Source organism: Protopterus annectens, chromosome 2.part0 (assembly GCF_019279795.1).
Source record: "Protopterus annectens isolate FY-2018-M chromosome 2.part0, PAN1.0, whole genome shotgun sequence".
NCBI lineage: Eukaryota > Metazoa > Chordata > Ceratodontiformes > Protopteridae > Protopterus > Protopterus annectens.
The window spans coordinates 1,593,618,234-1,593,643,432 of record NC_056728.1 but is presented as its reverse complement, the minus strand read 5'-3'; the positions used below and the strand labels follow the sequence as shown (position 1 = coordinate 1,593,643,432).

General features: G+C 37.8%; 1 protein-coding gene across 1 annotated transcript in view; it reads right to left on the bottom strand.

Moving 5' to 3' along the window:
- Nucleotides 1-24,414, bottom strand: part of FAT4 (FAT atypical cadherin 4) — an 893,394-nt gene extending 868,980 nt beyond the window's left edge. Inside the window, exon 1 of the mRNA XM_044061699.1 lies at nt 18,617-24,414. Within this exon, the coding sequence (XP_043917634.1) occupies nt 18,617-23,728 (5,112 nt within the window). The 5' untranslated portion in view covers nt 23,729-24,414. The remainder of the gene's footprint in view (nt 1-18,616) is intronic.
- Nucleotides 24,415-25,199: the final 785 nt, after the last annotated feature.

The following is a 25,199-nucleotide window of genomic DNA, read 5'->3' as shown; positions in this document are numbered from 1 at the left end:
ACATGTAATCAGTTTACCCAAGTTCAGGTTATCTGCATACAGATTGCAGAACACCTCAGATGAAAACAATAGATCAGAAAGATGTGATCTAAACAAGTATGGTCCTAGGACAGAGCCCTGTGGTCCTGGGACAGAGCCCTGTGGGACCCCATGACTGTAACCAAAAATGTCACCTGTCTAATTGCTGTATAATACTTGCCATGTCCTATTTGTAAGCCATGCAACTATCTTTCTTATCAGGAGTACACTGATATCTAGTTGTTCTAATTTATTGACCAGTGTTTTATGTATGACCCTATCAAATGCTGATGTTAAATCTATATAAATTACATCACAGTACAAATTTTCCCTCATAGGTGTTATTATAGAACAACATGTTACTGGTGGCAATAGATCTATTTGTCAACATATGCATACTGATATATGATTTCAAGTCCTAGTCTTTCCAGTTCTTACAATAACTTATCTAATATTACCTTCTACATTATTTTTCCACAACATGAAAGTAGACTTAAGGGTCTATATGACTGTGGGTTTGTCCTTCTCCCCTTTCCCTTAAAAACAGGTTTAATAAGTGCATGTCTCCAATCTTGAGGAATCTGCCCATATTTATATGACCTAGTAAATAATAGATGCAATGGTGCAGAAAGTTCTTGATGAAGTGTTCTCATGTAATTTTTATTAATTCTGTCTCCTCCCTATGCTTTGTTTGGATCCAGTTTGCGCAGCTCTTTATCAATATAATCTAATTTGATTTCAGTATCTAAGGTTACCTGGATGTCACTATGGACAACTTATTACACCTTTTGTGGAGCCAAACTGTTTTGCAGAAAATTTTGTAAATGTATCTATAATCTGTTGCATCTGAGAATAAATTTTAGAATTTATACAAAGCTTACCAATCTGCATGTATTTACTCCTTCCATACCTTATGTATCTATGAAATGGTTTCCTATTATGCTCAATATCATTATTTAAATTATCTTCAAATATTTCCTGATCATGTCTTACACTATGCTTAACTTTTTTGAGCAGATGTTTATTTTAGTTTTCAAAGTTGTACAGTTTGACTTCTTTTCCATTCCTTATATTTTTGTCTCTCACCTTAATCAAGTATATTGTTCTTATGGAAATATAACCTCCTAACGTTGTATTTCTAGATCCTGATGTTAAACATTTTTTTTGCATTCAAATTATATCTCCTTCAAAACTTTCCATATTCACTCTGAAGTTTTTCCACTAAATGCATCACTGCAATTAGTTTTACATAATATATGTTTTGCTTTCATATAATGTTATTAATTTTCTGTGCATTTGTTTAGATTTCAGTTTGGCAGAATTATCTAGCAACAAATTAACCTTACTAATCTCATGATCACTGCACATCAATGGTGGCAACACTTGATATGAAGTAACAGTAATTTCTTTAGGAACACAAAGAGTGTCTAGTATGTTGGTTTTTACAATCTGAAGCAATTGTTGTTCCTGAGCATACATTGTGAATAATGTCCTTCCTAATGTTGCTGGATCAATATTATTCCAGTCTGTTTCTGGTAAATGTAAGTCTCCAGTCACTGTTATTCTTCCCTCCTGTGTTTTATGTAAGAAATGTATGAATTCCTCTAGGTCATCAACACTTGACTTTGGTGGGCCATTCATTCCCACAATTGTTATATTTTCCAGGGTTGTCTTTTTTGTCACAGTTATATAATCTATAGTATTGGTGTCAACAATGAACATGTAATAATCACAGGACTCATAACTTCAATCCCTGTCATTACACCTCCAACTGATTTTTTTTCTTGGAATGTCTTGTTACAGCAAAAACATTTATACCCCGACAGAACTGGTTTCCAATCATTGCTCTTTAACCATATTTCACAAACAATAACAATATCAATCATGTGAGAATGTAACAAATTTTCCAACAAAAAAAACTTTATTGTTAATGCTCCTAGTATTAACAACCATTAGAGATGCATCTAATGTTATCTGTGAACTGTTAAATTTTTACCCTGTCAAAATTCCTGCCTTGTTTTTTCAAATATTGCAAACTACCTGCTGCAAAAATTCTCTTTCCTGATCTTAACAAGTACACGCCATCCTATCTGAACAATGTGTGCACAAAGTTAGGCTCAGATGCTCTACACATTTCCATTTTTTTAAAACAGGACATTTTTTTTCATGTAGGTGTTTGCCCAAAACATCTTTTCATTTACAGTGACATGACTTTCCTTTCTATATGTCATTTGTGAAAAATACCTCCTAACACCTGTACAAGCTATCTTAAGAGGGCTGTAAATTCCCTATTAACAGTCAGATACTCTTGCAGATGAGAACATTTGTACTGATGTGAATAAATACAGATCCACACTTCCTTACATTAAGGCATTCTGAGGTCTACCTCACATTCTGTATTATTGCTCCTTACAAATCTCCAATTACAAAAGTATAGTTTTTCACCAGATCTGAAGAATCTTCAACTTTTAAATCAGTACTATCCGCTCTATCAGTTGTAACAAAGGAATTATCTACATCATCATTAGCCTAATTAATCCCACAGTTTTCATTGCTTATTAGATTTGCATGACATAGCTGCTACCCCATGACTACAGAGAGTCATCTATCTTTTTTTCTGGGAGAGAACAATGTCCCATGATGTAGAGGTGCTAATTTTCATTCCATCCACTTCATACTCAGTAGCAAACTGTTCCAGTCTATGCCAAAGGGCAGTCAGTTAAGGCTAAGAAGTTGCCATTGTCTACAAATGGCAGACACAACCCTCACATTCTCAGACAAGATACTCTCCAAACTCCAGCTGCACCCAGACATTTTAACAATGGAAATCATAAACAGGAAAGGGGACTAAATATCTCCTTGGCAAAGTCCTACACCCACCAAGAATGTATATGACTTAATGGCAAGAATTTACACATTACTGCTCACGCCTTAAAGACAGGCAATCAGTCTCACACAGCATTGGTCCCAGACCTCCATACTATTGTAGCACTTCCCACAACACATTACAGGGCATGCCTGTATACTTTATCCATGTGTAGACCACACTAGGAAATCTCCATTACTTATTCAGTATCTGTGAAAGAACAAAGACAGATGGTGCACTCTTCAATGGCCAAACAAAACCAGACAAAGTCCTCATTCCTGAATAGCACGTTAAGCTTTCTTTGGGAAGTTGAGCTACATGGACCATCTCCAGTAGGATCCTCATTCCTGAATAGCACGTTAAGCTTTCTTTGGGAAGTTGAGCTACATGGACCATCTCCAGTAGGAACACAGTATCCAATCTAATTCTTGGAAATGGATATCACACCCAAATTTACCAGTCCAGAGGTTCTGTTCATGCACTTCACACAGCATTGAAGAAATACATTGACAATGACACTCCAGCAAAACCCAACACATTCAGCATTTCATGACAGATCGACTTCCGTAGTTTTGCCAGTGTGAAAGTGTTATTACAGTGACCTCATATACTGAAATGAATCCAATTCTTTTGGTTTCTTCTGGCATTAGTTAGTCAAAGAAGGTTAAAGGAGAGCTTGCTCATCTAGTTCTGGAGTTCTCAAAGTGCTCCCTCTACTTCCCAACAGTATCCCTAGCTGAGATCTCTTTGGCTGAGAATAGCCTAAGCAACATCACGTTCCCCATATCAGCTAATTTGCCATAACAACTTTAAGACAATCCAAGAGTCATTCTAAATGGCCTCACCAAATTCCTCCTTTATGTAGACATTCACTGCACTGCCTGACACAGTTGCTGTTTTCTTAGGCTGTTAATACTTTCAGATCTGGAGAAATTCTTGTTAGCACTGTATGGAAGAAAACGTTAGTTAAATATGATGGTGTTTCTTACCAAATGGGTCACAGAATTAGTGCTATGATAAGCACCAAGTCAGCATCTTCTGCAGCAGGACTAGTCACCCAGTGGTGTAAACCTCGGTACTAGATGATTGCCATTGCTGAAGTGACACTCAGACCCCATGTCTAAAAATGGGAAAAAGGGGCTGTGGATGGAAGCACCAAACCAGCTTTTGACATCGGCTGCATACTGCCATCTAAAAAACTGAGTTCTTAATCCATTCAGACTCCACCTCCTCATCCTCCCTTAGTCCATAGGAGAAGCTCTTCCTAAGGTAAGATTCAAACTCATCCTATACAGAAACATCTGCTAGGTATATCCAGCACAACACTATTATGGCCTACTGTAACAACCATCTGACCACCCTCTCCAGTAAATGATGATAAGCTGCACAATTCAGTACCTCTCCTGGCCTAACTGTCCAGAACATTTAGTGGTCAGGAGATGACATATCTACCTTACTTGTCATGACCACCAGGCCAACATACTCTGACAACAAATGTTTACATGGATATGGTTGTGTTCAAACCTAAAATTCAGTAAGGACACTCCATAACTAGCAAGCAAGTTTGATAACAGCTCATTATTAAAGCTTAGATGAAGCAAACAGTTTCTGCCATAAATGTGTCTCCATGAAGCTCCATTATTCTTCATATGTATGTTGGATTTTCCCAAAAAATTACTGAGTCATTAGGTGATATCCCACCAAGCACAAACCACATGATCTTAGAAAAGGGAAAATACTCCAAATAGTTGCAAGTTGCATATGGAGAAAAAAAATACTTTTTTGCATCTTACTGTTCCATTGAACAACCATCGTCTGTAGTAGCACATATATAACTATATGGCATTCAGCTGCTAGCTTGTCTGTGTCCACACACTGGTGGTACTTCTACATTACACTCTGTCTGGTAGATTGTGGGTGCACACTTTCAGTTTTTGTCTGAACAATAAATAAAGGTGGCTGCCAGAAATTATGAACATAACTGAAATAATATATCATTCAAATAAAGTAGCTTACTCACAAATATTTTGCTATCAGTGCAGGCCAAACTAATGTGACTGAGATTTTAGGTGAGATATATTCCGTCTCAATGGAAAGTATACTGCCTTCCTGACTATTCAATCTGTATAAAAATCTACGCAAGCAAGTTATAATTGAGTGGCAAATGGTAAATAATGTCATGTTAATCACATCTTGTTTCTTAAGATGTAAGAAAACTTAGTTGTTCACTAAACTTGTCAAGTAAGCAAGCAAGCAACAATTTGTGTAATCCTGAAGAATTAGGTGGTTGGTCCCATATCCAAAATATCAGACTAGATTATCTATACATTCACTCCTCCTCCTCCTCCTTGAGATTCTAACTATAAGTTCTAAATGTTGCCAAAGAGAGGAAGATAAAAGCTCACTGTGCTCTGTAAAAAGGAACGAATGTTTCCTCTTTATCCAGTCATCATTTTCATAATTTACCAAGACAACCTTCAATGATATATGTCACTTTGAAAAACCATTGCAGTGGATGAGGAGCCCACTACAAAAAACTTTATTTAGCAAGTTGGAAAAACAATAAACATTGGGAATTATTGTGGCAATTGAAACTGGATGCCACCATTTCTCCAGGATTAAATGAACACCTCATTATATTGCCATTATAAAAAGGTGTTCAGCAAAATTATAAGGAATTTGTCATTTAATTGTATATTTGTCATTAATTGTATATTTAATCTTATTTATTAATTTTACATGTCATTTTTTATGTCTATTACAAGTTGATAACACTAAGTATATATTTAGAATTTTTAAGTTGAATGATATTTAATACTTTATTATAACGTTATACAACTTTAATTTTTAGGGTAATGTGACCATTTCATGGATATTTTAAGCAAACAAATGAGCACTTGGATTTATTCTGGAGAAGTCTTGCATGGATGAAAGCATTTTTATAAGGATTTATCATTTTTCCAACTCACTAAAGAAAGTTGGAGTACTGGATTATTATTCACTGCCATGGTTTATGAAAATTCCATACACAACTGGAGTTTCTCTTGGCTAACTGGTGTTTTGTACCAGTGGTAGACACTTTTTTTATTTTCATAACTTTCTAAAATGTTTTAATAATAAGCTTATACATCAATTAGGCACTAAGTTCAATATGAAACCAAGAAGAGGACAAAATATAGGGAGACTACTTCAAATAAAGTGAACTAAATGTGAATAAATAATGCAGCATGGCAATCACTTAAGCAGTTGAATAGAAAATGCAGAAAAAGTAATGTACTGGCATCCTTCTTCTAGAATACAAGCACAATCCCCTTCTGATTAATCTGACCAATACTGCACACTGCACTCTTAAAAGCACCCAACAAAACAGCAACTGTCTTAAGAAGGGCTAACAGAATTTATACAGCATCTGTTACACTAGGAGAGATTCAAAGTAATATGTGAACCTCTTATGAAGGAGAGCAAATATACCAAGCCAGCAGTTAAGATGATTAAATCTTATAGACATAGCAAGCTATTTTATGGAGTTAGAAAGATTCATGATTAAAATATATTTCAGAGCATGAAATATGACCTGGAAGTAATAAACAGGAACTGAGACTAACTGAGATTAGGAAAGCGGGCGACGTGCAGAATAATTTTGTTCACAGAGCAAGTGGTGAAAGCTGAAAAGAGCATTTCAGCTCATATCTCTCATGTAATCATAGTGGCATTTGAAAAACAGGCAACAGACACATGTAAATGAGTAGCATAAAAAAAATCTCTCAGTTGGGGTAATGCCGTAGAGCAAGTACAATTTCAGCTGATGTCAGTCAAGGAACCAAGTGTCAGTTTTACAACAGTTAAATCGATTTTTATGCATAATGATGAAAAATCACAGCAGGCAGTATATAACAAAAATTAGAGAAATAAAATACAGCAGCCCTGACTACCATTAGCTGATCAATGTTTTTGACCTGAACACACATTTTCTTTGCATGTAGCTGCATTTCACACCAGTGGAGGGCAGTGTACTTCTACTCAGATTTCTGCAGTTCACATTTAGATACACGAAGCAAGTTTTCAGTATTGTGAAGAGGCAGAATCCGTCTCTTGGCTCTAATAGTTTCTCTTCCCATTACTGTAGTAAAACATCTGAAAACAATGTTGAGTGCATTTGAAAGACGCAAGAAGACTTTATAATGTTTATGTAGCTTTCTTAATCTTGAAAAAGATGGGGCTCTTTGAATTGCACAACTTTTTAAAAATATATGCTAGGCTAAATCTGATTTCAAAAAAAAAAACTCAGACTAGTAACTTGCTTTATTTTGGAAAGTATGAATTTTTGTATTGCAAACATGTAACCTATAATGAGTTGAAACCTACGCTTACAGATATCCTGTTTTTAATATGCTCCCAGTGAACCACATTTGCTTTTAATTTTAGGAGAGGCTGATGTGCAACAATATAAACTAGGTTTAGGATTTCACTGCTACAGTTTTCGGTAAGTATTTTAACCCTTGGGGTAATTTGGAAAGTATCCAGTAAGATACACAGTTGTATAAATGTGGCACCTATGTACTGAATTACAAGTTTATAAAGTTTTCAAGATGGCTATATTTAATTTTAATCACTTGTGTCCTAAAAGGTTAGCCAGCTCTACAACTAAGTATTAAGAACAGTGATGTTTCTGCCTCTTAATATGAGATGTAAGCAGTTTGATATGAGTATCTTGTGACTAGACGTACAAGTCTTGCAAGGGACTCAAAAAGCATATTTATAGGGCACAGTAAATAGATATAAAGCAATGCATACACAGTGACTGAAATTACTTCCATAATTCATATGCCGGGACAGATTCAAAAAAATAAATCCTTTCTATTCTTAAAAGAAAGTGTCCCTAGTAATGTGTTGTGCATTCTACACAATGGTAAGTGATTTTATAGGAAGCAGGCAGTAACACTGCAGCTGTCAGGCATAATGGGATATCTGTATCAAAACAAGTAAAAATTAAAATTAGCACCATAGTATGGGCAGCTGTACCCTTACTACTTATTGCTGGCTTGTTAGCAGTGCTTTAACTGCTTATGACAGACATAGGTCCTCAAACACTGTCATGATGAGCTTTGCTCCAAGTGAGCAGCAGGCTGTGGACATAATCTAAACAGGACATTTTCAGACATCATCTGAACCAATGGAAGCAAATATAAGCGTTATGATAGTAACATAAATGTTCAGCATTTAGTATTTTGAAAAAAAAGAGCAAAGGGCATGCTAATAATTCAAGCACAAAGGTATGACATTTGTTACAGAGGAACAATGTACAGATACAGTTATTAAAAAAATAAAATCTTACTCAAAAAAGCACAGGACTATTAATAAGTCAGACTGCATTACAATTGTTGTAAGTATCACAAACAACAAGAATATTAACCACACTACTGATAAAAAATCTACACATTACAGTAGATAGAATAGCACACACTTTTAACACAACCCTTTAACAGAGCCCATTGTCATGAACATATGTATATATATATATATATATATATATATATATATATATATATATATATATGTGTGTGTGTGTGTGTGTGTGTGTGTGAAAAGCACTTTCGCTAAGTATGCCTGGCCGTTTGGGTTTCGGACGTTTGCTCATTAGAGCAAATGCCCGGAACCCATACACACATACATATATGAATGAATGTATGTGTGTGTGTGTATATATATATATGTATGTATATATATATATATATATATATATATATATATATACATATATATATATATGTGTATATATATATATATATATATATATATATATATATATATATATATTTATATATATGTGTGTGTGTATATATATATATATATTTATATATATGTCTCTATATATATATATATATATAAGTAATCAAAGTCCAAAATACCACCCAGGAAGAAGAAACGGCAGTCTAAGACCAAATGGTAAAAGACACTCCTTTAATATATCTATATATATATATATATATATATATATATATATATATATACGTGTGTATGTGTGTGTTTGTGTGTGTGTGTGTGTGTGTGTGTGTGTATATATATATATATATATATATATATATATATATATATATGTTCCTTATTATATAATCAAAGGCGCATTCTTTCGAATGCGTCTTGATCAAACTTGAAATCACGAAACAGCAAAATATAAGAAATCACTTGGATGCCTTCATTATTTTGACATTTTCATCACTGTAGTGTGATCTCGGGGTTGGTATATTTAGGTAGGGGGTGTGGGTGGGCACAGCCCCCCCCCCACGTCAGGGAGTGGGGGGGGGTGAAGCCCTCAACTTTATGCAATGTTTTAAAGTTTGTTTTTTTTTCTTTTTTGGAACAACAATTTTTATTCCCTTGGAAAAAAATTGCTGTTCTAAGTGTTCGGGATTGTAAGCTTTCGCTTACATGGGGTCAATAAACCAGGGTTCGCTTTTTTAATTTAGACCCTAAACATATATATATATATATATATATATATATATATATATATATATATATATATATATATATACATATATACACACACACACACACACACACACACACACATATATCCATCCATCCATCCATCTACAGCCCATTTCCACATTTTTTGCACATGAGGTCAGGGTGTCACTTCAACGGTGACAATCATCTAGAACCAAGGTTTACACCGCCGGGTGGCTATGTATATGTGTGTATATATATATATATATATATATATATATATATATATATATATATATACACACACCCACACACATCTGCACACACCCACACACACGCACACACATGCACACACACACACACACACACACACACACACACACACACACACACACACACACACACACACACACACATACACACACTCAAATACTGAGACACACACACATGTTGTAATCCATTGTCAGTACCTGAATGTGAATCCACATACTTAAAGTAGAGAAAGAATCTACATGTTTTTCATCATCTGATTATTCAAAGTACACTGCCTCCTGAGGAATTGACATAGGTGACATGCAGATTTCCAGGCAAGTGATGCATGAGGTCTGTTGTAAAGGAATGGGCTTTTTTTTTTTAGTTGTCCTACACAGTATTGGGGAGGAGTACAAAACAAAGCAAAAAAAAAAAAAACAAATATACAGTAATGTCATAAAGATAGTGTGATATGTGGTTACAAAGCTGGTGAAAATGAAATATTTACAAGGGCTAAGTTCACTGTCTTTCAGATAAAACTATAACTTTCAGCCTTCTGACAAGCAGAAACTTCACTTTTCATTTTGCTTTTTCATTTAAACTTTGCACATCACATCTCAGAAACTATGTCAGATGCTTAAATTTTTATGCCATATCTCATCCTGCTAATGTCTTAGCTAAAGACAACTGATACTACAATACAGTAGTAACAGTCTATGTATGTGGGGTTTTCAATTACTCCTCACAGGAGCTGCAGATGTCAATGTAATATTACACTGACAATGCACTTTCTTGCTAACTGGCATTGCAAAATATATTCTCATCTCAGTTGTCTAATCTTGATGAAGTACTTCCCAGCTGCATTCCCAGAATTGCTTCTCATACTCCTTGCCTGATAATAGCCACAGAAGTACTGCACAATTACATTAATGTATTTTTCTGCTATGAGTATTACACATTCTAGCATTATTATAGCATTATAAAAGTGAATTCACAGAATGATCAATTATGCCAGTGACTGCTGATTTCAAGATGGAGGACTGCAGGAAGCTACTGAATGGGTAAGGCTGACTGGAATGGTACAGTGCTACATTACAGTAGGGTCAGCTTTGAGTTTGTTTATAACTTTAATAAACAACTGATCATATACAACTGCACAAGCTGAAAAATTTGCTATCAGTAGTCTTCCTCTTCAGAATACATGCAAGAGTTACTTTGAGAAACACAGTTCATTTCAGGCATATGAGGTAGTTTATCCAGTTTATCAAGAATGTACACATTTAATGTCTGACTGTGTGTTAACAACAACGAAAAATATAATGCATGCAGTAATGTATTTCAACTTGTTTTACTCAAAACCACACTAGACATTCCAAGCCAGATCAATGACTGTTTAACTGCAAGCAAACAGCAGAGGTCAGTCACTTTAATCCATAGACTACAACAATGCTATTCACTGACTATGTACATCTTGGATATCTAATTGTTATCAAATAAAAATAATAATGATGGTCACTATAATGTATATTGCCTTGATTCACTCAAGCACAAGCTTGGTCTGCCAAAAAAAAAATCATTAAATGTTTAAATATGATCAAACAACAGCAGAGTCAATCACTTTCACCTACAGACTGCCCTCTCTGTACCCGTGAGTTATAGCCAATTTATTGACTATTACAACTCAGGTGACTGATTATGATGAAATAAATAAATTAATTAAATAAATAATGGCAACACTAATGTATATTCGCTTTTTGCTGTCAGACACACACAGTGCAACTGGCATACTCACACATGTGCCCACCAATAGCAACTACTGTATTGACTGTAAATGCCTGATATGCCTCATTTTGATCAAAAGAGTGAATTAATAAATAATGGTGATAGTAAAGCATTTCAGCTCATTGCTATTAGACACATACAGTAAAATACTCTTCAACCCATAACCCTACACTCACATACACAAACACTGGGCCACCTTATACCTCAGATGACTCTGATCAAATAACTAAATAAACAAATGAACAAATATATAAATATCAGCTCTGGTACTATATTTCAGCTCAATGATACTAGACACACACAGTGTAACCTGCTGCAATTCTCCCATACATACCACACACACATACACACTTGTGCACGCATGCGCGACTTCACCAATTATAGCCAGTGTATTGATTGTATATACTTCAGAATTCTGTTATGATATAAAGAATGAATGAATAAAAATAATATCCACAGTAATGCCAATCTATTTCACTTATTTGTTTTCAGACATATACAGTGAAATCTCTACAAAACTTCCTGCATGTGGACACACACACATATATGTACACACAGACACACAAACATGCACACATACTCAGTAACTGCAGCCAGTTTATTGGTTGCATGCACCTCAGATGTCTGAGTGTGATCAAATGTATAAATAAATAAATAAATACAATAGCAATGTACTCTGCTTGTTGTTGTCAGGGATGTATGTACAGTATAAGCCATTGCAACACCCTCAACACACATGGCCAACAATTACAGCAACTTTACAGCCTATGTACACCTCGGATATCTGACTATAATCAAGCAAATGAATATATAAATAACTAATGGCAAAGGTAATGTATTACAGCTTGGTGTGTGTGCGTGTGTGTGTGTGTGTGTGTGTGCGCGTGTGTGTGTGTGTGTGTGTGTGTGTGTGTGTGTGTGTGTGTGTGAACACTAGCTCTAATGTAACATGCCAAACGTTGTTTTTTACAGGATGTTGCGACCTTATTCTAAGGTTTCAGTATATCGCTCTGTTTTTCATACACACATAATTAATGTCTCTCAGGTATAGTATGAGATGCATTTTTTCACACTAACATTTTTCAAGGTTTCTTTTTTAACCAAAAATAAATGATGCAATTCCCTTTCTAGGTGCAAGTGCATACTTACGCGCTGTATTTAACATCAATAAGTTAATAACTTCTGACAAAGAGCTCATGCCAGCTCAAAAGCTTGAGTAACTGCAAAGCCTATGCTGGTCCAATAAAATGTATTACATCACATCGCTGTTCCAGTGTCTTTGTGTGAGCTTGTTACAGAGTAATTGGATTATATTTTAATATAAAACTGTTAAGCATTTTCATCTTTCTGCAAACTATCAAATCTCATCAGAACATTCACACATATGAAAGAACATACCAATTAACATTTAAAAACATTTAAAGCCTGGCTCAATAGCACACAGGGATGAAGCTCTGATTATGACACAGGCAATCAGGGTTCAATTAGTGGCCTTGGCACTGCAGGAGCTATGGCAGGAGGACAAATGAAGAGATGTGTCCCACTCACCTTTCTGGGATGGGGAGGGAAGGTTACATGCACTCATGGTAACACAGAGTTCTGCGATTTCCCTGATGGGAATGGCAGGACTGCTCAGAAGAAATGTCTCTAGAGAAAAGCAAAGAGAAGTCCTCTGCTTCAGCCCAATGCATGCCCCTCCACATTGCTTATTTGAGTGTGTCAGAGAGTCAGGACCAAAAACAGGAAAACATCAAACCACTCCTGATTATTGTCCAGAAGAAGGCCCCTCCCAGTTGACCTTTGTCCCAATGACAGGGAACAAATACACTGACTGGACGAGTGAGAACTGATGACTGACAATCAGTGGAGAGCATACAAATATATAAATACTAAACATTCATGAGACATAAAAGTAACCAGTTCTAGTATGACATCTTCATTAATATAAAATATTTGTGCAAACTGTTTAAAAATACTTTAAAAATAAGTAGTGTCGTAATTAAAGTTGCAAATACAAAAATGAATGAGCTGTTAGGCTTGACAATAATTATAAATATGAATAAATAAATAGAAATAGCTTCTTTGAAATGAAGGAAAGCAAATGGAAGCTAACACAGAATGCTAGCCAGTCCCAGTCTTAACAAAATATTAGTATAAAACAGTTATTAAAATTATGACACCTTAAATGAGGTAGTTTTTGTATCTATGAAGTATTCTACCATTGATTTTGGTAACATTACTCTGGTCAGTTATCCATTTAGTTATTACTGTTAACCGTTAATTTCAGTAGGCTGGGAAATTTGTAGACATTTTCTCCTGAACAGCATTTAAGTAGTTATATAAACAGAAGAACCACTATTATCAGGGAGTGAATGAAGCAATGTCTGATGAATATGTATATGCCCTCAAACAATCGCACATGTTTACTTATGAAAACTGTATAATATATGTATACATACAATGTATACAGCCACATGTATAAACATACATATAATGAAATTACCAGAATATATGTGCAGAGTTGTATAAATTATGATATACAGTGTATTAGGCAGACATTCACTTTAGCAAAACATAATTAGCCAAAGATGCCTTCTGTGATATTAACTTTACAAGTTTAAGATGTATTAAAATAATATATAAATAATAATATGTTAATAAAATCTAAACTAAATGTTTGGGCCTACATTAAACTATCCCTCCCCCCACCACTACATATAACTTCCGCCAAGCTGGCATAAACTAAGAGCTCTTTTTACAAACTATGCAGAGATGCAAATGAGTCCCTCACTGGTACTGCTCTTTCAGTACAGGGTGTGAAATCTGATGTGCTGATGTACTTAGTTTTTCAAAGTCCTAGTTTCAGTAAACAAATGTTACCAAAAAAGTCTCTAACAAACTATGGTTTAATTAAACATACTATGGCAACTATATGAACATAAATATGTATTAAACTGACACAGAAATGTTGATAGAATGTAATGTCAATAATGATAATTGACAACATGTTCAAAAATGTTCTTCCGTTTTATAAATTAGAAGACTTGGGCTTTGTATGCATTCATTTCATGATAATTTGTGTGACTGCCATAAAAATGCACTCTGAAACATATATCAGAACACGGATGCAAAGTCAAGGGTGAGCTACATGCTGTCAGTACCAATACACATACACCTGTGCACATAGCAGAGTTTAAAGTCAATGTAAAAATGCAAAATAGTGCATTTAGAAAAAATACCTTACAAAACCACATACAAGTAAATGGAACCAGTGACACTGATAAAAAAGCAACCTGGCTACACTTATATCTGATGATATAAAGAAAAAGGAATAGCGTGACAAAGCTTTAGGGAAGGCAGGCAGAGTCTGACATACAAGCAGCCTGGCCATTCAAAAGGTGGTTAGAGATCTGCAGGTATTAACTGGTGAAACGTACATCAGTAATTACAGTGCTGGGAAGAGATTTCAGATGGCTATAAAATGTTTAACTATTATGTAGCATTATACTGTATTCTTTCATGTAAAGGTCTACACTACATCTTACCAAAAACACAGTTCCAAAACAAACCAGGTGTATGGGGTAGGATAAGGACTAAATTACTGAACTTGTCCATAACCATTTTATCTCTGTTTCAGAATATCAGTGCACAAAACAAAAGGATTAATAAGCAACAATACAAGGATAACAGTGGATAAGTCACAGTCGGGCTTAAGTATAGCATAAGCTGTACGTCTGACTTAACTTAGCTGGAAGTTATCCTGAAGTCAAAGGTCAAGCCAAGCTAGTCATGAATCAAATTACACCCTGTCAGCCCAGGCAGTTTGGTAGGTACACCTGGATAAGTGTACCTGTGTGTGCGTGTGTGTGTGTGTGTGTGTGTGTGTGTGTGTGTGTGTGTGTGTGTGTGTGTGTGCAGTCCACACTGCACATGTATGCATGCTTTACCTATACACATTTGTATGTAAAGACGCATGTATATAATTGTGTGTAAGTATATGTGTGTGTGAGAGAGAGAGTGAAAGAGGGAAGGAGGCACACCCATATGTATGGATATTCATACATTTATATATTTACTAGTTTTCCATTTATTAACCAGCATAGAGCACTGATCCACATATACCATTTTCATGATCCGTTTATCTATTGAGCTATAAAATATAAATACTTATTTATTTACATACATAAAAAGAGAGAAAGAAACATAAAATATATAAATATGAACAGCATTGCATGCATATGTATACATATTAAAAAGGTGTGTTCATTGAGTTTGACAACTTAAATTTCTTCTAGTATGAACTGACCTGTCTGTGCTGCAAATACTACACTAAGGAATTTTGGGTACAATTAAATGCAAGTAAGTACACAATTAAATATAAGTTGTGACTGTACAAGTAAGGTTTCTTTTACTAAATTATTTACATGACCTGCAATTTTATATTTTGAGTTGAGAGATCTCTCTCACACACACAAACACACACACACATATATACAGAAAAATGCACTCCCAAACATACATGCGCACTTATGATGCCCCCCCACACACACACACACACATACACACATAGAAAAGTGCACTCCCAAACCCATATATGCCTGTATGATGCACACAGAGACACACTCAACTCATACTTTCATTCACAGACACTAACACTGGTTCCATGTGTTAATTCTCCCTCTGTCTCCATCCTTCTCTTTCAGTTTGAAATGAACAGCGTGTAGCTGGCCCACCAGGTATAATGATCAGAGCATGACACCATGACAGCCATCCAAGGGAAGGTAAGAAAGTGCAATGAACTCTGCTGCCCTCCTACTTCACAGAGACAATTTAAAACAGCTAGACATGCAACACAGATCACTCGTGTGCTAAGTATAGGAGGAAAGCAACAACAGTCATTGTCACTGCTAATTATTCTTGGAATTATTCAACATTCTAATTTATTTTTATTTTTATTTTTATTTATTTATTTATGTATTTATCTATTTATTTAACATTTGTTTACCGGGAAAGTCCGACTTGGAACAAAACCAATTTTCAGTGGAGGCCTGGGGAGAAAAGCTCCAGATGCATGTCTTTGTAACGTGAAATGACTCACGAAAGGTAATAACCACTTTAACTATTAACATTCGCAGTTCACAGTGCAGTTGTTCATTCTGCATCAGTCTTTGTTTCTGGAAACAGCACTAAGTGACAACCCACACAATGTATTATACATAATCCTATAAATATGAGTCGTTATATTACATTTTAAGACATAAGCAGCTGAACTCTACTGCAGAGACCCTTAACTTAAAATAAAAGAGTACATTGCCGTATAAAACTATAGTTATTGGTCACACATTCTGGTGTTGAAAAAAGGTCCAGGTCTGCACATTTTGGAAACCCTTCTAATACAGCCATTGGCTAACACAGTCCTGTGTGGTTACATGCTAAGCAAAATTAGTTTTGATGATTTTCATCAAATAAAATGATTCATAATGTCACAACTCTTTTTAAAATAACTAATTTCTACTCTATACATTACATCATATTCTACCAGAACCAGCACCTTATTTAAAAAATCAATGTGGTGATAACCAGCCAAGTCAGTGTTATCATTCTCACACTACTGTCAACTGCTGCTCATGTATTTCCTTCCTATTTCTGAATGTGCTACTAGGTCCTCTGTTGTGTTACCAGGATAACAACTAAATGAGAAAACTCACAATAAGGTGCACTAAGCGGGGATTTGTCAAAGATACAGCTCATAGCAATCATTGAATGTCATGCTGGATAAAAACAGCTGTGACGTGGCTGGGATGGAGTGTGACAAACTATAAGTGTTTTTATAAATGTAAAGATCAATTTCAAGTTTTGAAATGTTGTCTAAGCTATGGCAGACAGCAACTAGCTCAAGTGTTGCATTATGTTCGGCAGTCTGCATTCCCAAAGTCTAACTGGTCTGGTTAAGTAGATCAAGCTTTAACAGCACACTGCTTTCAATCATAGAAAGTACTGACACAGAAGTCTCACTGCTTAGAATTTTATATTCTGTTTGACAATCCCTGGACAATGCAATCACCTTTCACTCATATATCCTGAATGTACTTTACAATAAAATGGCAGGGATCCCTTTGAACCAAATAATCTATACTATACTGAGAAACCATCTTCAGGAACGACTCTTTAAGCTATCTATTTTTTTATTTATTACCACTAAATCTGAAAAGAATTATGTAAATAATTAGTGCCATCTACTGCCCTGTGGTTGCTCAGAATATATGTAGACTTACAAAAGCCTCAATGTAAACATAAACTTGACCTCATAGTAGATGATGTCCTTTCTACATTTACTGATTGTGTATAGCACAAATTGTAACAAAGTAATATATACTGCTGTGAGCCCTAAGAGTAAAATTATGAGTGTAGTACAAGTGGTTATGTCAGGACTAGCCAAAATTAACCATTTTACTTTCATACAAGGATATACTCACCAAGGTTCTAGCACTTGGGGACAGTAGTGTTAACATTCTCTACACAACAAAATATACCAAAAACATTTCACCATAAAGCCTCCGTCAGCATAAAAATACTGCACTTAAGATACACTACAGAGTATGGGATTTATTTTCAGTACCTGGATAGTTTCTAACAGATTTTTCACAGGTAAAGGTATACTCTCATTTTCCATTAGAAATTATTATTAGATGCATACTATTAACTAGAAATCACTGTGTAAAAATTGTTCTTATCTAGCAAATTAACAAATGAATGAATTAATACCAAACTGAAATGTGAAATCAATGTACTTTATAACTGCCACATACGTGTAGGTGACTGAAAAGGGATAATCTGCAAAAATCCATTATCAGTGGACAGCAGATAACCAGTACTATGTTACACATTATTAACGCTCTACATAAAATAAGTTTGGTAATAAGATATGGAATAGACTTCCCATACATGTCAAGCAGAGCACCTCACTGGCCCTCTTCAAGAGAAATCTTGATGAGTGGATGGCAAATAGAAAATTCACCCCGGGGATCACTCCAGTGGCTCTACTCAACAGAGGCACTGGGAACTAAGGTTAGGTGGCACGATGCCAGGGTAATCCTATGGGCTAGGCTTGTAACAGCTCCAGGGCCATTAGCCCAGTACACACCTATGAACCTAAGTCCCACAATGACTTCATTCTCATTTGTTTAGTGGCATGAATATGTATTTTAATCTTTTAAAATATACCCAAGACAAATAACAGTGTCTTACCTCCGCCCTTTGTGTTCTCGGGGAGTTCACTGATTTTTCGACTGCATAAACATCTAGTAGATACAAGTTTGCTCCCTTTTCTCTGTCCAATACAGCTGCAGTCTGCACAACACCAGTGTGGCGTCCAATGGTAAATAACCGTCCAACAGTTTTTCCTTCACATTTTACTGACACAATGTAATATTCCACAAAACCTTCGGAACCCTTAGGACTTGCTGCTTCTAAAGATATCACATTGGTACCAACAGGTTCACCTTCCCTTACAATAGTTATGTACTTAGGTTGAGTGAAAACTGGCCCATCCATACCATGAATAATGACTGTCATTTCAGTGGTTGCTGTCCGTCTGTCTGAGCCAAGATCTGTGGCTGACAAAATAACACTGTAAGTGAGTTTTGATGGTATCAGTGGTAAAGCAAGTCTGATATCTCCAGTGTAACGATCCATCATAAATGACTGTGTGTCCCCATTGATAATTTCATACTCGACTTCTCCATTAGCTCCCTCATCTGGGTCATAAGCTATTACAGTTGTCAGAATTGAGCCAATAATAACTGAGGATTCTGTAACAAAGGCATTCTGGGATATAAATGTTGGGATGTTATCATTCTGATCTAGTACTAAAATTGTAACGTTTTTCAGAGCAAATCGTCTTGATTCTACAGGGACAGCCTGATCTGTGGCTTTCACTGTTAGTTCAAAAAGATTAGCAAATTCACGGTCTATTTCAGCACTTGTGAATATAGTCCCAGTAGCAGCATCCATGACAAAGTGGTTACCTCGTGGAATCTGTTGAACAACTTCATAAATTAACTTTCCATTAATGTCTGTGTCAGGATCATGAGCTGTTACAGCCATGACTGATGTACCTACAGGAACATTCTCTATAATCGATTTGAAGACATCTCCATCAGGAAAATAAGGAGCATTGTCATTAAAATCTCGGACATATATTACTACTGACACTGTAGATGACCTTGGTGGCCTGCCATTGTCCTTTGCAGTTACATTTAACTTAATAATGGATAAAGTTTCGAAGTCCAGTTTTTTGGCAAGAAAAATGCTACCAGTGTTGGGGCTAATACTTAATGTTCCATGGTTATTAGTGCCTGTGATACTATAATGGATATCAGAATTATCTCCAGAATCTGAATCAGTAGCAGCAACAGATGCTACTAGTTCCCCAATCCGCATGTTTTCCAAAACATCTACAGAAATAACAGACTTTGGAAAGGAAGGGGTGTTGTCATTTTCATCCACAACACTGATGCTCAATATGCAAGTCGAACTTAATGGAACCTCTCCAGAATCCACTGCTAGAATTGTAAGTGAATAGGAAGAAGTTGCCTCATAATCAAGGCTTCCTATGAGGGTCACATGGCCAGTACTACTGTCTATCATAAAACGATTTTCTTCATTTCCTTCTGTTATTGCATACTGTATTAACCCATTTTTGCCTTTATCAACATCAGATGCTGAGACCCTTAGGACCTGTGTAAGATTTGCTGCTAGTTCAGATATAGAAGCTTGATAAAGATCTTTCATAAATGTGGGTGGGTTATCATTTATGTCTGTAATATATACCTGTACTGTTGCCTGATCTTTCAGTGGCTTTGGTAATCCCTGATCTGTTGCTATTACTGTAAAACTGAAGACAGCGGCCCCTCTCTGTCTCATCAGTCCTTCTCTGTCAAACTGGTGGGTGCTTGTTATTTCCCCTGTGATTGTGTTCAGCTCAAAGTCAGGCTGCATGGCATCAAAAGAGTATTGGACTTCACCATTTGGTCCTATATCTTTGTCTACAGCTGTGACCCGGCCAACAAATGAGCCTCCAGTCCTCTCCTCCTCAAAATAAAACACGTAATTAGTGCTGTTGAACAGGGGCCTGTTGTCATTTACATCTTCCAAAATAACTGTAACATTCACTGTTGCACTAAGTGGTTCTACTGCCCCATCAGTTGCAACAACCAGCAAAACGTATCTGTCCTGAATTTCACGATCAAGGTCAGTCCTTATGTATAAATGTCCATCTGGGAAAATGCCAAATGCACCCCCTATATTTCCTTTTATTATATCATAGGCAATCTCACCATTAACTCCTGTGTCCTTGTCTGAGGCATGCACCTTAAAGAATCGTGAATTCACTGGCTCAGACTCTGAGATGATGACTTCATATGAAAGCTGGTCAAAGACTGGGAGGTTGTCATTTACATCATGTACATACACTGTTAGAATAAGACTAGATGCGTGCTGTGGGACTCCCATGTCAGAAGCAAGAATTTCTACCTGATATGAGCCAACAGATATGTCAAGTGGCCCATTTAGAGTTACAGAACCATTTTTTTCATTGATGCTGAACAGGCCTTGAGGATTTTGCTTAAGGCTGTAAAGAACCATGCCATTAACTCCTTCATCAGGATCAACAGCTCTAGCTTGATATATAGTATGCCCTGTTTTCCAGTTCTCCACTGCATTTATGCTTTCCACTGCATGTGAGAAATGTGGAAAATTGTCATTGAGATCTCTGATAGTTATATTGACAATAGCCTCCCCAGTCACAGCACCACCGCTAGCTACTATTTTCAGCTGGTAAGATGTTTGCTCTTCTCTGTCTATGGTGCTTGCAGTTGTAATTTGCCCTGTGGCACTATTTATGGAAAACATGCCTCTTTGGTCACCAGATGTGATGAGGTAAGTAATATTGGTATTAAGATCCAGTGTAGCAGCAGACACAATGCCAACATTGGAACCAATTGCGACATTTTCAAAAATAACAAAATTGTATGAAGCCTGAGAAAAGGAGGGTGGGTTATCTTGGGTGTCTATTACTGTAATAGTAACAATGGCAAAGTTCTGTGACTTAAGGTTCCCCCCATCAGTGGCATCAACTTGCAGCTGATACGTCGTCTTTTCCTCTCTGTCCAATGAAACCATGGTGGATATAACACCAGTATGTGGATGTATATGGAATTTCGTCCTCTCCCCAGCAGTGATGCTATACTTAACAGTCCCGTTTTTGCCCGTGTCGGGATCGGTAGCAGAAACAGTGACAACATATGTGTTAGGGGGCTCATTTTCCTTAATGTTTGCAAAATACTGTACTGGATAAAAATTAGGGCTGTTATCATTTAAGTCTTTCACGGTCACATTGATTTTCGCCACTACTGAAAGTCGAGGGGAGCCCAAATCACTAGCCAGGATCAATAACAAATAACTGTCTTTTTCTTCACGATCTAGCTGTGTTCCAGTGGACAGCCTCCCAGATATGTGGTCAAGACGAAAAAGGTCATGCATACGATCTGTGGTCTCAGGGTCAAAGGTAAAACGGACAGTGCCGTTGTCCCCTAGGTCGTTGTCCGTTGCAGAAAGAGTGAGAACTTCTGCACCCGGGGAGGAGTTCTCCACGACTGTGACTTGGTAAAATTCCTGGGAGAAAGTGGGGGCCTGGTCATTCACATCCTGAAGGGTTACCACCAGTTCTGTATAGGACACTTTCGGCTGCACTCCTTGGTCTCTGGCACTGATGTTCAGGGTCACTTCGGGGGTAATTTCCCGGTCTAGTGGGGAAGCACTTGTCACCAAACCACTGTTTTCACTAATGACAAACCAACCAAGCTGATTGCCGGACACGATGGCGTAGCGCAAGTTGGCATTTAGCCCAGAGTCACCATCTGTTGCAGAGACCCCGCAGACATAGCTGCCTACAGGCACGTCTTCTGCCACCTGCACACGGTATATGGGGCTCTCAAATACAGGCGGGTGGTCATTGATGTCGTTAACGAAGATGACAAGGCTGGCCAAGGATGAGCGTGAAAAGGGAATGCCTCCATCAGAAACAGAGACCGTCAGGTTGTAAGAGGGAATGCGCTCTCTATCCAGAGCGCTAGCCACTTTGATAAGGCTCAGATTGGGCACCTTCAAGGACTGCACTTCGAAGTGGCGCTGCTCGTTGCCACCCAGTATAGACACAGAGATGTTGCCGTTGGCTGCTGGAGAGTCCGCGTCAGTAACGGTCAGCAGCGCCACTACTGTGCCTGCTTGTGCGTTCTCGTCCACTGAAGCATAACGGGAGGTAGCAGGGAAGTAGCGGAACTTGACTACAGGGTCGTTGTCATTAACATCTAACAGCTGGATGGTGGCCTCAGTGCGACCGGTAAGGGATGGAAGTCCTCCGTCCACTGCGTGAAGGGTGAGGGAATACTGCCGGCGGCTCTCGTAGTCAAGCCTTTCGCGGATAGTGACCACCCCAGCACGTCCATCTATCTCAAACGGAGTACCCTCGTCCAGATAATATCTCACATCTGCGTTGCTGCTTTCGTCCGGGTCAAAGGCAGCCACTTGCAGCACGCTTGAGCCCACTGCTGCATCCTCGTATATGCTGGCTCTGTACTGGGACTGCTCGAACGATGGCGGGTTGTCATTCACATCCTGCACCGTTACATTTACTTGCAGATGACCAAGCCGTCGCGGCTGCCCTCGGTCCTCCACTTCTACTGTAAGTTGGTAAGATGGAGTTACCTCTCTGTCCAGTCCTCCCTGGCACACTAAGTGCAGGAAAGCGCCCTCTCCACTCGGGTTGACGGTGATATCTAGCTTAAAGCGTCCGTCCTCATTTCCAGCTATTATGCGATACGAACTGTGGTCCACTCCATTGGTACCAGTGTCCGAGTCCGTGGCAGTGTCTAGGATGACCTGCCGCCCCCTCCCTGCGTCCTCTTTGAAAGTTACTGCGATGGAGGGATCGGGAAACGTGGGTGCATTGTCATTTATGTCTAGTACTAAAATTCGTACTTCAATTGGGTATGTGGGTTGGCTCGATAAAACCACCAAGTTGATTAAGTCGCTTTGGATGCTCTCCCTGTCAATGACCGCCGTGGTGTAAATTGCCCCTGTGGTGCCGTTCATGCGGAACAAGGCATGACTTTCACTAAGCCGATAGGTAAAGTTCGGTTTTGTGGGGATAGTGCCAACATAGGTGCCCGAGGGCTGCTCCTCTGTCACTTGAAAGATTTGGCGCAGCTGAGTATTGCAAGTGACAGTTTGCCAGTGACAGCAGCTCCATAGGACCAGCAGTAGTAGCAGTAGGGTCAGGTCCCTACCTGACAGCTCCATGCTCAAACAGAATCTCCAGTGCACTGTTCCAGCAGCACTGTCCCTTCACAGGAGGCATCAAAGTGAGCTCTACAACCTAAGTAAATCCACAACACTTTGCAGAAGCATTTTGCAATGTCAGCAAGTAGGAAAGGATTAAGAAAGAACTAAAGTTTTCAAGAACTGCAGCAGTTCCAACACTTTGCAACACCGACCCTTTTGAACAGTCATCTGAAGTTGCAGACTATTTTTCTATATCCAAAAGAAAAAATCATTTTTGCAATCAAAATACAAAGTCTGTACCGGTTCCTTGTCCTCAAAAAGAAAGACTGCGTTTTTGAAAGAAAAAAAAGCAGAATGCTTAAAGCTTTCACACAGCATTCAGGTTTGAAGCGAGAGGCATCAGACACAATGCGCGTTACTTTTCTGCTTACTTTTTGGTGTTTTGTGTGAAGAAGTTGTCCTAGTTTGCATCAGTTTTGTTTTCACTTCAGAATGGCATACACTTCAAGCATCAGGAGTTTCCCCTTCATTGTGCAGCCACTGTAACAAGAGCAATCTCCCAGTAAGCGGACCAATGCAGAGTTGGATTTAGCACGTTTAGATCTAAATTCCACAGAGGAGAAACTCGACTATGAAGATGTGCTATTTCTTATCCAGTTTCTATTTTTTAATGGTCCTTAGGATTGCAACAGGCAGAGCAGGAACGTAGGTAACGGGACGAGGAGTTCACTAATTCCTTCCACCACAGCAGTTCTTGGGCTCCAACTCCAAAGTACCCCACCCCCGTGCAGAGCCCGCCCCACTGGCTAGCAGCTCAGTACATTCAATGTTCTCTATTGGACCTGACGTGTCGGACTGGGGGGTGGGGGTGGGATGGGGGCTCACTTATGCTAATATTTTCTCAACCAGCCTATCCGTCCCTGTGTATCCACTCGTCTCACTCCACAATCTGTCGGGGAGTTCAAGCTCCTGGAGTGCTGACTGTGGACTACCTCTACACATTCTTGTAGTAGTCGCAGTGGGATGGTGTGTCTGCAAGAAAGGCTGCAAGCCTGACCCCCCCCCCCCCCCTTATGAAAAGCAGGACAGCTACCGTTTAAACATGAGATCGAGCACTTTTGTTATTGTACATGCTGTGCTACTACACTTCATGAACGGATTTCGGACTCAAATTGGGGTACCAGAGTGGCCGAAGCACTGGAAAGGAGAAAAGTGTTTTTAAATGCAGCCCAGAAGTTTTATTTGGGAGGGACGCTCGTTGCTGAGTAATATATTTTTATTTCCCTCTAACCTTTGGAGATGTTTACTACTTTTTCTCCAGTATTTAAGTTGGGATGCTGAAATAAAACCAGATCAGACAGAATGACTGATAAACTATGGGTTCTAGTTGGTCCATCTAATGACACAATACGCGGAGGGCATCAGACCCACTCCCCCATTTTTTTTTTTTTTTTTTTTTGCAGCACATCGTCCCATGCCGTTCATTTTC